The sequence below is a fragment of the Capra hircus genome, chromosome 5 (genome assembly GCF_001704415.2).
Source record: "Capra hircus breed San Clemente chromosome 5, ASM170441v1, whole genome shotgun sequence".
Classification (NCBI taxonomy): domain Eukaryota; kingdom Metazoa; phylum Chordata; class Mammalia; order Artiodactyla; family Bovidae; genus Capra; species Capra hircus.
Genome location: NC_030812.1, coordinates 33,798,587 through 33,814,345, shown reverse-complemented (window position 1 = coordinate 33,814,345; position 15,759 = coordinate 33,798,587). Strand labels below are relative to the sequence as shown.

General features: G+C 32.4%; 1 protein-coding gene across 2 annotated transcripts in view; it reads right to left on the bottom strand.

Moving 5' to 3' along the window:
• Window positions 1-15,759, bottom strand: part of SCAF11 (SR-related CTD associated factor 11) — a 93,482-nt gene that overhangs the window by 33,115 nt on the left and 44,608 nt on the right. For both annotated transcript variants that reach the window (XM_018047897.1, XM_018047896.1), the window contains exons 5-7: window positions 8,025-8,102; window positions 5,284-5,384; window positions 3,350-3,411 (exon numbers count right to left, since the gene is read on the bottom strand). In XM_018047897.1, coding sequence (XP_017903386.1) covers window positions 3,350-3,411; window positions 5,284-5,384; window positions 8,025-8,102 — 241 coding nt within the window. The remainder of the gene's footprint in view (window positions 1-3,349; window positions 3,412-5,283; window positions 5,385-8,024; window positions 8,103-15,759) is intronic.

The following is a 15,759-nucleotide window of genomic DNA, read 5'->3' as shown; positions in this document are numbered from 1 at the left end:
CACTCAATAAGCCAGCAAATTTGGAAAACTTGGCCAGCAGTGGCCACAGGACTGGAAAAGGTCCATCTTCATTCCAATCCCAAAGAAAAGGCAACGCCAAAGAATGCTCAAACTACCACACAATTGCACTCATCTCACAGGCTAGCAAAGTAATGCTCAAAATTCTCTAAGCCAGGCTTCAATAGTATATGAACCGTGAACTTCCAGATATTCAAGATAGATTTAGAAAAGGCAGAGGAACCAGAGATCAAATTGCCAACATCCACTGGATCACTGAAAAAGCAAGAGTTCCAGAAAAACATCTACTTCTGCTTTATTGACTACGCCAAAGCCTTTGACTGTGTAGATCACAACAAACTGTGGAAAATTCTTCAAGAGATGGGAATACCAGACCACTTTGCCTGCCTCCTGAGACATCTGTATGCCGGTAAAGATGCAACAGTTAGAACGGGACATGGAAAACAGACTGGTTCCAAATTGGGAAAGCAGTATATCAAGGCTACAGATTGTCACCCTGCTTATTTTATTTATATGCAGAGTACATCATGTGACATGCCAGGCTGGATGAAGCACAAGCTGGAATCAAGATTGCCAGGAGAAATATCAATAACCTCAGATACACAGATGATACCACCCTTATGGAAGAAAGCGAAGAACTACTAAAGAGACTCTTGATGAAAGTGAAAGAGAAGAGTGAAAAAGTTGGCTTAAAATTCACCATTCAAAAAAAGAAGATCATGGCATTCAGTTCCATCACTTCATGGAAAATAGATGGGGAAACAATGGAAACAGTGACAAACTTTATTTTCTTGGAGTCCATAATCACTGCAGATGGTGACTGCAGCCATGAAATTAAAAGACACTTGTTACTTGGAAGAAAAGCTATGACCAACCTAGACAGCATATTACAAATCAGAGACGTAACTTTGCTGACAAAGGTCCATCTAGTCAAAGCTATGATTTTTCCAGTAGTCATGTAGGGATGTAAGAGTTGGACTATAAAGAAAGCTGAGTGCTGAAAAATTGATGCTTTTGAACTGTGGTGTTGGAGAAAACTCTTGAGATTTCCTTGGACAGCAATGAGATCTAACCAGTCAATCCTAAAGGAAATTAGTCCTGAATATTCATTGGAAGGATCATTGCTGAAGCTGAAAGTCCAATACTTCAGCCACCTGATGTAAACAACTCCTTGGATGCTGAGAACTCCTGATGCTGGGAAAGACTGAAGGCAGGAGGAAAAGGGAATGACAGAGGATGAGATGGTTGGATGACATCACCAACTCAATGGACATGAGTTTAAGCAAGCTCCAGGAGTTGGTGACAGACAGGAAAGCCTGGCGTGCTGCAGTCTGTGGGGTCACCAAGAGTCAGACACGATGGTGCAACTGAATTGACTGAGGGATAGAATGTAAACATAATTAATATAATTAACATTGCTATTAATTATACATATGAGTTGTTAGGACAGTCAATCTAAATCCTAAGAGTTCTCATCAGAAGGGAAAAAATTTTTGTCTATTTTTTTAATGTTATATCTATATGAGATGATGAATGCTCACTGAACTTACTGCAGCAATCATTTTATGATGCATCATGTATGTAACTCAAATCACTATGCTGACCACTTTAAACTGGTGTTGTATATGTCAATTATATCTTGATAAATAGGAAGGAAAAAGTTAACTATTGAACTGGTTTAGAAGGTTCACTGAAAACTTGTTTAGTATTCCATATTCTGAATAGCAAAACAAAACTCAAATCTAAATGAATCAAAGATTCTTATAAATGGCCTTCACTATACTCAAGCACTATAGGTCTAAGATTTGCCTATGTTTCTCTCTCTAAAAATAAGCCCAGGCAGGAGACGCACACTTAAAGAAAATTACTGCAGTCTTAAAACTAAGATTATCATAGTAAGAGTGCACTATACTACCTAGAGAAAACCTGTGATGTCATTTAATCTTCCTCAGCAGTAAATTTTATATTCGATTCTAGAGCTACCAAACAAAGGCTATTCAATAAAAAACAATGCTAATCTATAACAATTACCCAGAAAAACAAAGAAGTTTTGATATCTAAAGTTCTTTAACTAAAGAAAAATTTTTATATAACCATTAAAGTTCTTTTAGTGAAATTTCACTTTAAGAGTAAATTATTAAAGTCATATATTTATTAATCTGTAAATCTGAGATTATCTGTTAATTCAAATTAAAAAAACAATAACACCACCCAAATATGGTATTCAAATGTATAAAAAAATGAAGTTGATTACCATTTAGTTTTAAGAACAATGAATTCATTAATTCTGAACAATGAATTCATTAATTCTATCTATAAATAGAAATTAACTGTAACCTAACATGGAAAATAAATGCTCACCTCTCCCTGCTTACAATTAGCTCATAGTAAAGTGTTCTTTGGAAAAAAACTAAACAGCTTAAGTTTCAAAGAGAAGCCACAAAGCACTGAAGTGACATTTTTCTCAGGTCCTGCTGCAAAGCTTTCTTGTATTAGAGAACCATAACACTAGACAACAACAAAAGACAGGCATATTCTCAAACAAATCTGTGGGCTTCCCAGGTGATTCTGTGGTAAAGAATCCACCCTGCCAATGCAGGAACCACAGGAGACACTAGTTCAATCCTTGGGTCTGGAAGATCTTCTGAAGGAAGAAATGGCAACCCACTCCAGTACTCTTGACTAAAAAACCCCATGGACAGAAGAGCCTAGGGGGGCTACCGCACATGGGGTTGCAGAGTCAAACACAATTGAGCAACTGAACATAGTACATAGGTAAATAGGTAAGCAATGTTTTATTCCTAAATAAAGTTTCAAATTAAGTGTGGCTTGAAGCCAAACCACAACTTCCTGTGGGAACTGTGGATTAACTTCTTACTGTTAGACTTCCCTCATTACTGCTTACAGTTATTGGCCCACAAGGTATTTTATCTCATTTCCCCTAAGGACTTTGGCACTAATGAGTCGAGTTAAGACCACAATGTAGGCTGCTGATCGAGTAATTGGAAAATACCCTTTACTCACTTTCCTTTCCAACACACACACACACACACACACACACACACACACACACAGTCTTTCTCTCTCTCTCTTATTCACTGACCCCTTCCCTTCCTCCAAGTTGATCAGGAAAGTAAGAAGGGCAGGAAACAGTATAAATGATTCCATGAAAGTAGTTTATGTAGAACTGAATACAGTGTACACAGAGCTCAGCAGAGTTCTGTTGTGTATGACTGTTTTCCAAGCCAAAATATTACTTACAAGAACTTTGGCAGAAGCATTAAAGTAAGAAAGAAAAAAATGTAGAACATACAAGGAAAAACTCACTTACTGTGTATCATCTTCAGGTCATAAAATTTTGCACTTAATAGATCTTCTCCTATGATCTTTTTTCTGTAAAGATCAATAAAGAGATGAAATAATAGAAAACTGTTACTCTGCTCATTTATTTTCAATCCACTGCCCATAACAATGAAAGCTATTATGCACCAAGTTTTAAATTTTAGCAAAGAAAGTATGATGAGTTGAACTCCCCACTTAGCTGCCACTCTCCACTCCAATGACTACAAAGGAGATTCACTAACATGAAACAAAACACTACTGCAATCCCTTCCCCTGGAACTAGTGGAAAGTATCAGAAAGAGAAGTCTTATATCTTTAGAAGGGAAAGTCAACACCAAATGGGTTATTTCCTAAGTGCTAGAAATGAGCCCTACATCTTATAAATATAAGCCTGAATGAGAGGAATTCTAAAAAACATCCAAAAGACTCCAGAAAGAATGTACAGTAAAAATCTAGTAACTGACAGATTTACCATGAGAGAAATCACTAATGGTTTGACTTGGTGGGCAAAAGCAAATTATTATTTTGCATCTGTTACTTCCTTTTACCATCCCTCAACCACAAGTCCTTGAGAAAAAACAGCTAAGCATGTGGACTACCTCAGGTGTGTCCGACCCACCGTATGACCCTGTTACAGGTTACATAATAACGAGCACTGCACTCTCAGGAGGAGCCAAGAGGACTAAGTAATTCTGAAAAATAAATGCCTATTTATGACATTTCCATAGCCAAGAATAGGAGATGAATGAAGAATAAATCTAGCAAAAGGTATTTCTTCATTATGCCTGGGGATAATGTGTACTGAGCAAACATAAATGGAAGAGTCAAAGCTGACTCAAATTAATTAAAAGAAACTGTACATAAAATCTGCTCTAGAGAAGTTATTAACTTGGGTTTATGGGTGGGCTCTTGAACTGAGTGTTCCACAAATCCCTTAAAGTCTACAAACTTCGTCTGTAAGCATATTTTATGATGTATCTTTTTGGGTAGAAGTTCTCTACAGTTTTCTTCAGATTACTAAAGAAGTCTATAACTTCCCAAAAGTTGAGATCTAGAGAGCTACAGAGTCATAAGTAAGTGGCACAATTCAATGAATCTCAAGGAATATTGTCAATGTTTTTCGTAATACATTTACTCTCTTACGGTGTTAGTATTCTGATGAAACGTACTAATGAGCCATAGATTTAGCTATGAATTTGACAATATACTGACTTAATACAACTTTACGGCAGCTCTAAATGTAGTTCAGATCAAAAAGGGGTTAAGTTTTATAAGTACTACAACAAGTTATTTTCAGTAATAAATCTCCAGTACACTACTAATTCAATTTAATTAAAAATTACCTTAACACCTGTTAAACTTGAGTTCTAAGTATTTTTAGGCAATTATGTTTTAACCATAGTAGCTAAGAAATCCAAACATTTAAAAATTTTTTCAAACATAAACATCTCTTACAGTACTATCAAGTGTCTGCCACAACACAAAGAAGCAAAAGGAGAAAAATAATAGTTTCAATTACAACAGTCTCATGAAGAATGTTGTACTTTATCATTAGTTACTTTCTATTTTCTGTCCATAAATAGTACAGCAATTACTCAAAATGTGGGCTGTGCACCAATGCTTATCCATAAATGGCTTGTGTTTTGTTTTTTTTTTACATAGCTGTAACTTTTATCTTTTAAAAGTATCAATCTATAACAAACTAGGGAAAAACTAAAATAAAAAAGTAATTCATCTAAGACAAAGGTCAAATAAATTATATTCTCAGATTTCATCTGGTCTGTCCTTAAATTATCAAGGGAATGCTTTAAAAGAATTATACACATTGAAATTTCACATCATTTTTTAAGTACTCTCTTTTTTCTTATTTGCTAACTTCTGATTCTACACAGTTGGATTCCATTACTGAAACTCATCACTAACCTTATACAGCTTTTAGAATTTTCCTGACAGGATAGCGGTTTCTTAAAAGAGCTTTCATTTTTCTTGTCATTTGTTTCTCTCAACTGTCTTTTTACTTGAACCTGTGAGAAAAGCAAAATCATCTATTTAGAATGATAATATGGGATCACACCTATACATTTCCCTTGAAAGAACAAAAAATTAAAGCAGCATAGCGTCTAAATGAAAGTGTAGCCCAAATACATATGCTTATTAGTTCAAGTATGCTAAACTATAAACTGAGTATTTGTGCTAAGCTCTGGGGAAACAAAAAAGTCACAGAGAGGCATGCAAATGAGTTATGAGTGTGCTAATAACAGAAATATACACACAGATCTTATATATGTAGAACTGACTTTATCTGAAGATACCAGAGAAGACTTTTTATGAGTAGATAATTTCTGAGTTGGTCTTAAAGAATAAATAGGAATTTGTCTAAGGAAAAAAGATTTTCTAAATGGAGGGAACACAGTTATAAAAAGAGTGCAGAGAAGTCAATGAGGATGTGGAAGAAAAAGTTGGCAGGATATGAAACTGATGTAATATATTAGAACCAGACGGTAAAGGCCTTGAAAAAGAAAATAATTCTATAGAAATCAGAAAATAAATGAAGGTTTACAAGTAAGTGAATGAAATGATCAAATTTGCTTTTTGTGACAGTGATATGGAGAATGAACCAGTTAAAGAGAAACTATAAAAGCCAGGAAACTGGAAGGAAGCTCCTGCAATAGTGTAGAACTATACTGTATGAGACAATAGTTACTAGCCATATACTATTAAGCATGTGAAAATGTGGCTGGTTTAAAAAGAGATGTAAGTGTAAAATATATACTAGATTTCAATGAAAACAACAATAGGAGATAAAATCCTTCAATAACAATTCTGATACTACATGTTGAAATAATACATTAAATGTTAGATTAAACAAAAGATAAAAATTCATTTTAACTGTTTCTTTTTGTTCTTTTAATGTGGCCACTAAATGTTTATAGACTGGTGTGTATTGATGGTATATTCCTATTGGCAGAACAGATCTAGATGACAGACAGCCTGAGGGTCTACAGAGAGGTAATGAAATGGAATGAATTTAAGACACTGTGCAGAAAGAGGAAGCAAAAATAATGTAAAGAGAAAAAATGGAAAACTTCCAGAGGCTTTTGATCTGGGTGACTGGGATTACAATACCATAAACTGAGGTTGGCAGAGGGGCTGGGAATGAGATGAGTTTGGGGTTTGTCAATGTTTAGACTCCTTTGGTATTCTAGATAGAGATGTCCAACAATTGATTGAAAATATAAGCAACTGTGCATGTCTCATTCAAGTTTAATTGTAACGGGAAAAGGATAATAAAGATTCAAAAGAAGTAAAAGGGCAAAGAAAGATATTCAGAGTATATAGATAACATCACATATGATAAAAATACATTTTAAGTTTAACAAAATTAGATTAGCACTGTCCCAAACTTTTAAGTAACATTCAAATTCTATTAAATAAAACATACATTTTATTACAAGCAACAGAACAAAATTTTAGAGAGTATCTTTGGAGGCTAATTCACACAACATTATATATATATATATATATATATATATATATACACACATACATACACACACACACACACACACACACACACACACACACACACAGTCTAGAAAAACAGAGAACACGTCTTTCAGAGAAGTTATGCTTTATAATTTTAATTATAATATCACACACATATATATAATGTTTTATCTTTTCTTGAAGATATATACTAATCTGCATAATGTCCAGAGTTACACAATTAAACACGCAGGATCTTCTACATATGTCATTTTATTTGAACTGTAGTCTCATTTGTACCTTATGTCATCAAGACTTATCTGGAGAAAATAATTAAAACAAATTATAAACACCTACAGTAGGAATATTTAATGTTTAAAAAGTTTTACATTGCTTACCTACCCACTTCTACTCACAAAAATAGCAACCAGTCTTGCTGCTACTTGGGAAGTTTGTCTTTCCCATTAATTGCATCATTTATATATATTGTATATCTTCATTTTTAACTTTCATTTTTACAATACCATTCCTGATTTATCAGCAATAACATCAAGAAATCTCTTTACCACACATTTCACTTTACTTGCTACTTACTCTCTTTTCCACTTTTCATTTTTTATTCATCAATTTAGGAAAATTATTTCTATTTCTTTCTTCTTTTTTTGGTAAGCCAAAAATAAATGTGAATACAAATCATAAATCATGGTTCATAATCAAATAACATCAGTGTGATGTGTGCATCTCAAGAATGTGATCAAGATTAAGCATTACAATAAAATTGTACTTAACAAAAGAGAAGTTATCTGCCCATAACAACTGTGAAACTGTGAGAAGTCCTTGTCCTTCTCAAGATTTTCACAAAGTCCCACATTTTTCTCCAATTAAACCATTTCCTTCAAGTACCACCAGCACTTAAGGACAAAGACACCATTTTATATTTAATTTTACTTGTTTAATCTTCTCACCATTATATGCTTTTCATGAAAACATAATTTTCAGGTACTTTGGACTTTTTTGTGGGGGTTTGTCTCTGAATCTAATATCCCTTTCATTTTTTTAATGGAAACTAAACACATTAAATTTAGTTAATTCACAAATACATTCAAGTATCTATTAAAGCAAAATCATCTCAATTAAGTTTACACAGTTCATTCTGCAAAATAAACTCTAAGCCTTACCTTAACACAACCTTCTGATACACTGAATTTAAACACCGCCTGAAAAGGTTTCCGGTCAATAGGACATGAAGGCAGTGTCTGAAAAATCATTAACAAATTATAACTTTACAAATGTCTCTTTAAAATAGGTCCAAATTAAACTATAACATTTATGGTAAGTTTTTCACTGGAATAGGAAACAACAGAAAAACAATTTTTTTTTCTTTCAAAGATAAAGATCAAACACTTTCTATCTGTGTCATGTCACAAATAAATACTGTAGTTTTAAAAAATTCATTCAAAATTTACTGGGCAACTACTGTATGCTAAATAAGTGGAATACAATGAACAAGAAAAAGAAGATTGCTGTTATCAAGATAATACCTATTAAGACCTGCTCCCCAGTTGAGAACTATAGCTACAATGAAAGGAAGCTGGGCTGAAATCATTAGTTCTGTGATCCAAAGCACTTGAGAAATCCTAAATAAGCTGTAAAAGGAATGGCTTGGACAGGTCCCTCACAGATTTTAATATTCTAAGCCAATATTTCCCCCCAAAGAAATCTTGAGTAAGCAGCTGCACCAGCAATTTAAAAGGAAAAAAAAAGTAGATATGAAGAAAAGGAAAGACTTCTCCACTCCTCCCTCAGTCACATAGGTACCCTTTTCAGAAGTAGTTTCTTACATATCTTTTTGGAGATATCAATGCTTATACATAACACGTTGTATCTTTTAAATATAAAATTCAGATGCTAAACTGAAATGTTGTATTTCTCTTAATTTCCTATCTTAGATTGGTAAGTCTCAGACTGGCTCATATTACTATTTCACAGCTACCCCATTCTTAATATGTATGTCATACCAGTTTCGATTTATATCTTTTATATAAGTTGAAAATATTTTCATATTTAAGGGCTCTTAAACGATCCTTTTCTTTAAACCATCTATTCATGCTTTTTGCCTAATTTTATTAGCTTGCTGTTCTTTTACTAACTGCATTAGGCTTTCTTTATAGATTAAGAAAAATTGTCCTCTGCCCACTCTGTAACTCTAAATCTTTATTTTGACAAGTATTATTTCCTGTACTTTCAAAATTAATATGCGTCAACTCTTAATTAACAGTTTCTCTGGTAGTATTATTAAATGTTTATATAGGGAAAGGTTTACATTATTTAAATATTTTAAGATAAAGTATGTCATCTACTAGGGTAAAAGGGAACTTTCTGCAGTCTATGAAGCCCATACTAAAATGTGATATTTTAATACCTATGGTTATTAAAGTAAATCAGGATTCTAACAACTTAATAGTAATAGTCTAAAAGAAAAGACAGTAATCAAGTTTTGATAAATAATCCTATATTCCCTAGTGGAAAAATGTGATTTTGCTTTTCTTGACTTTGGCACAAACCAAGATAAACCAAGTGCAAGCACAACAGAATGTGTGTGGCCCTTGATCATATAATACATTTTCACAAAAGCTAGTGAGTTACTTTGGGAGCAGCCAAAACATAAACTGAATTACTTTTTACTACCCTGCTAAAAAGTGATTTTTCTTTTCCTAAGTAGAGAGGCCTTGATCAAATGCTTTACACCGTATCTGAATTAGGCAATGTGACCTTCCTTACTATATTAAGTCAGTTTAGATTGGTAGAACCCACCTCAGCTTACTTCCAAGTACCATGGATTTAGGATGCTATTACTTTCTCTTCAGAAAAATTTGACCTTAAAAAACCACTACAAGGAACAACAAAGCTGCCCATACCTTTTAAATAATGCATTGCAAATAACAAATCTAGTTCAAAGAACTCAGCATCATAACTGTGTGACTGTTCTTTATATTAGCATTTACTGCATAAAATGTCTTAGCCTAGAAGTTGTGATAACACATTTATAACTCAAAAGAATAGTCTATCGTGGAAATCTTCAAGTACTTACTTTTACTGAAGTTTCAAAATGCATTTTCTATTTTAAAGGCAAATTTAGGTAATACATAAAATAATAAAATTTTGCTTCCTTCATTTAAAAAAAACTATTAAAATAGATGCATAAGGGCTCTGGATTTACTGTCTATTTTCATACTCTGCCCTGTCTATGCATGCGTGTGCTTAGATGCTCAGTCACATCCAACTCTTTGTGACCCCATGGACTATACAGCCCGCCAGACTCCTGTCCATAGGATTTTTCCAGGCAATACTGGAGTGGGCTGCCATTTCCTCATGTTTAATGTTAAGCAAATTACATAGCCTTTCTATGTCTCTTTTGTGAAAATGGGGATGATGATAATAATCTCTGAGGTTTCTGCAGGAATTAATGGCATACACTGAGCATTATGTAAAATCTTCCAAACGTCAACTGGCTTTATAGCACTAATAATAAAAAAGCTTGGTTCACTAATGAAAACTCACAATATGATGTACATATACATGCAAGAGACAAGAATTGTTAATGATGTTTTAATTGGACTTTTCAAAGTTCATGACATATATGGACATTAAACTATTTTTATATATTTCAAGTTGTAAAACTACAATCCAAAAAGTCACTGTGTTAAAGGAATTTAAATATCAGATATAAGTCAGATAGACCAAACCTTTCTAAAACTCTGAAATTACACAATCTCATTTTCTTCATTATTAAATTTCCTCTGCTGACATCAGCTAAATGGCACTCTTTCCTTTACCATGTTCAGAGTATCAGAGTTCTAACCTGAGTCATTCCGTTTTGATCTCTTACAGATAATAAAGAGTTTTAAGTAAGATTTTGGTTTTGTTCTTTTTTCTGTAAGCATAATTGTCATGGATATGTGTAAGGTTTCATGTGAAGAAAGGGTTTCACTGCTATTTAAAAAACAAAAAGAAAAAAACAACAATAAAAAGTAGTAGTTTGGAAAACTACTGCTATATATTAAGATAATCTGTATATACTTATATTTCTTAAAGATAATCTAGTTAACACTAGAAATAATAGATATTCTTTGGCTCAGGCTTAGCCATTAGAAAAAATTCTTAAAAACAGGTTATCCTCCCCAGATTTTTTTTTAAAAAAGCATATATGAGAAAATAAGCTATCTAAAGTAGACAAAATACCTTTTGCTATGGCTACTGACAAATCATAATATCTATTTCTGACCTTAAAGCAGTTTAGCAAAGCATTTCAAAGGGGAAACAGAAAATTCAGTTATCCTAAGTCTTCACAGCATACTTCAGTAAACAGTGATTAAAGAAGAATTAAACGAAAAAAAAAAAAAAAAGAAGAAACAGATTTTTAAAAATTAAGTGGATCTTTAATTTTTCCTTAATATATACGCTAAGGAAACTATAAGAGTACCTTATATTAGCATATGCTAAAGCTCAAAAACACCATCATTAATAGACACTAAAGCACAAAATATATATCTATGATGATCAAATAGCTTTAACAGGGAAAAAAGGTTTTAAATAATGGTTTGCACTGGCCTAACTTTAAAGCATTCCTGAGTATTCTTCATCCTCATAATCCAGCAGATATTCAGAAATTCTCAAAGATATTCTAATCTTGAGTTTGTGTCACTAAAATAACTAGTTTTTAAGTTGTGTAGTTTTAAAAATTCACATTTAAAACTAATGAAATTTAAAAATACACTTAATTCTGCTCTAATGTATTTTTAGTTCTGAAGAAAATCATCCCAAATTTTACAACAAAAATTAATACACTTTGGTTATTCACCATTTTGAGTCTATATATATATATACATACTCTTTAATTATTCACCTATTTTAACTGACAATGACTTCTATTTTAACAATTTTAAAAGTATCTAATTTAATTAGTTTCACAGTCAAAGTAATAGAATATCATTCAACTTTGTGATACAGCTACTAAATGAACAGAATTTGATCACTACTTTACAATGTAACGTGTATTATAAGAACAGAGCATACATTTTACTGTGAATGCTCTCTAGTAAAGTTACAGCAGTTAAGGAGGCGATTTCAATAGAAAAAATAATCTTCCTAATGATTTCAGTAAAACATACCCTAGTATTCTGAAGCGTTGTAAATTCCCAGCTCAGACAACCCCATATTTAAATGTAAGAACAGGAAACCTTCCTTATTTGGGAATTCAGGATTCTTGATTTCTAATATTTCTTGCTTCCTGCTGCTGCTCTATCCTCAATCACAAAGGCTGCCTACCGATAGCCCCTCCTAGAGAGAGAGAAGCAAGTGTTAAAGGTAAATGCTTAAAGACTAAATCTCAGTACCTATGCTTTAGGTAGGTTTGTCTGTCCATGGGAATCTCTAAAACATCAATCTCTCTTACTAGTAAATAGAGCATATTATATAAAACTCCAGTTCAAAATCAACAAAAGTGGTTTAGGAATTACACTATCACAGGTTGATGCTTATTTTAAAGCCATTCACCAGGACCTATCCTTTCGCCTTGATGGTCCCAAGATACGTAGTCTGAACCCCTGATGAAAATGCTCACCTGTAGTCAGCCTACATATACACTACCACATTTAACCAGTTCTTTCAAGATAGTCCTTGTCAATGCATATTAATGAAACTATGGTTCTTTATAATCCACTTTCAGGAATGTATCCCCACAAGACAAATGACTGTCAGTGATAAAATTAACAGCAAGAAAACAGTTTCTCTAACTACTCAAAAGAAACTTTCATTTTCTTAAACATGTATTACAACAGTTGGATAGAATTACTTTTAATCTTTTTCTCTTTTGACATTTAACAGTTAGGACTTTCTTTTTCTAGCACAAAAAGAGGAAATCCCATAAACTATCAATATAAATCATTTTACAAATTCTGACATTTAAAATTAGACTATACACAAATATACATCCAACTGGTAAAAATAGAATATTAAATGAAAATCTATTATATATATGCTTTGAATATGAGCATTCACAATATAAACATATTCTTTTGTTTTTTCAAAGATTATACCAAAGAATTAACCTACAGAGTGAAAACAATGGGGAATTTGGAATAATCAGTCACAAATTCAAGTTCTGGAGAAGTCAGAACTAGCAACCTCTATAATCTACTTTAAGGATGAAGACAGACAGCCCTGAATCACCTACTGTATAAGTTGCAATAATTAAATGAATTAATGTATTAACAATGCTTTATAAAGATAAGGACTAATGGTAGTGCTCCTCAGATATGTTTAAATTATTGTTCACTGAGAACTATTTAAAGATTTGGTTTAGTTCAGGAATAAAGAAAGATTAAATTTTAGCAAAAACTGTTGGGAAAATCCAGGTAATAAAACTTTGCTGAATTATGTTTCCAAATAATAATCTAATCATCAGAATGATATATTAATTTTTCTACCCACTGCTTAAGGGAACACCTGTATAAAACACATCCGTAGTCATATCAGTCAACTAGTCATATTTTGATTTTTTTGGTATTAATTCAAAAATATACTCCTCACCTGTCTGCATTGAACACTGTTGTCTGACTTCTTCAAGAACCATATATCAAGACAGTAAGACTCTTCATTTCTAGTCTCATGAGAGAAAACATACCCTTGCCAATTGTCAAATTTTTATTTCATTAACCTTATTTTCTCAAACTGAAGCTGTCAGCAAGTTTAGGGAGGATAATTTGTTTATAGTAGGAAAGTTAATCACATTTAATAATTACTTAAAAAATAAGGGGAATATTTACATTACTTTAAAGTGAAAAGAACCCCAACAGATATCAAGAACCTCCTAATCATAATATCACATATTCCTTTAGATAGAGTTTAAAAAACAAAAAACAAAAAAAACCTTAAACACTTCAAACATGAAATGTTTCCAAGTCCTCAAACTTTAACCTTTTAAGGGTCAAAATTTTAACCACTTCTTGACAACCTGTCAAACCATAAATCTTATTTTCTTAACGTACGTGTGTGTGTGTGTGTGTGTGTGTGTGTGTGTGTGTGTGTAGCTTACCCTATTGTCTATTGAGTATCATAATTATGACTGGCTGTGAATACTACAGCCATGCGTCAAACTACTCTAGCTTTCACCTTTCTAGTTATCTACTTTCTTTAAAATGTGCAAACTAATCAATATTAAACTTAGGTGTAAACTAAATGTCCTCAATATGTTTAGACTGCATTTTTGCTCACAGTAAAAATACTTAACTTTCTAAGTAGCTGGTAAAGTTTAATGTATTGATTCTTTAGTTCCAGATTCTCAGTTCTAATACTGATGCTTTAAAATAGCAAGAATTTCAACTTTCTTAACGTGCCAATTACCATGTCTTTGTTTAGATTAATATTCTATTTCAAAATCATCATTTTTATTTTATCAACCAACATGCTTACCATCTCTTGAGATCCTTGAAATTAAACATAGAGTAGAGTAGACATGTTTAATTTCAATTTCTTCTAGTGTCCCTAATGAGAAGCCATTAGGCTGTGGGCCATGAAGATCATTTCCATTATTCTGAATCTTTCTGCCCTAGGTAAAGTAGATGCTATGAAATATCCAGCAACTAAATTCAGTTTCTTACTCACTTTAAAGTCCTCATCTAGCTTTTGTTTTAAATAACCACAGAATCAAAATTTTAGAGCTTAAAGAAATTGAAACTAATAGTGACTTTGGATGTAGGTATTTTAAGAACACAAGAAATTCCAGGAGTGTGTCCAAAATAAATATACTAGACTATTATATGCTTTAATTTTCCTTGTTTCTTATGGAGAATTTCTTCAATGCCTAAAATATTATGGTGACAGTAAATAAATGAGTTCTTCTTGGTTCTTGGTAACAGTTCCTAATCATACTTTAGTGAATCTTGAGTACAAATCTTAAGATAGCTCAGCAGAACTTCTGAAAGCCAGAGAAGACTAGGAAGGTGACCCAGAATACATTTTGTACTTTTTTCTCATGTAGATTTCCAATCACTGTAAATCTCACTTTTGATTTCTAACTTCCTACTAGAAGTGAACATTAGTAAAATTTAAAACTATGGGTCAATTTTTAAAAAGTATTTTTATTTCAGGCTATCTCTTGAAGTATTTAGAAACAAATTAAGAGTTCAGGATCCTTGCCCTGAATAACAAATAACCATTAACACAGTAATTTAAATGAAAGAATATATATGAAAGCCTTATTAGCACAAGCCTGGCCAGTTACTAAGAGACTCAATATGGACACATTGCTAAAACCAAAATCCAAAGTAAACTACATGCCTCTTTTTAAGAATAGAAGGAGGCTGAGGAAAATGAGAAGAGATATCTTAATAACTAATGGTCATGAATAACTACACTAGTGAATATGAAATCTGTTTCTATTTGTCAAAGCGCTTATATACCTCAACATATCTAATTTTTTATCATACCAATAAAAGATTCAAACTGAAAATTTAGTTCAAATCCTAAGTGATTTGTTAACCACTATTCATTTATTGTTTACACTGAACATTTTATTAGAAGACTATGTTCTTGTTACTGTTCAACTTAAATGGCTTATTTAATTGATGTATGCTATTCCCATTACGGACAATGAAATAATTCAAAATATTGTTTATTCTCTACTTTCAAAGTTAACTACTTTTGTTTAAACAATATCGCAATTCCCATACTCTCTAACACAATTAATGGTAGTACAGCAGATAAGTATTTTCTTTTTAAAGCAATTTGCTCCAATAAAATGTTTATATCCAAAGAAGTAACACAAAACAAGAAAGAAAACATTATGTATGTAACCAAGTATTTTCAACCTAAAAATATTCAGCAAGAGTTTAAAAACAGACAAGTTTAGCA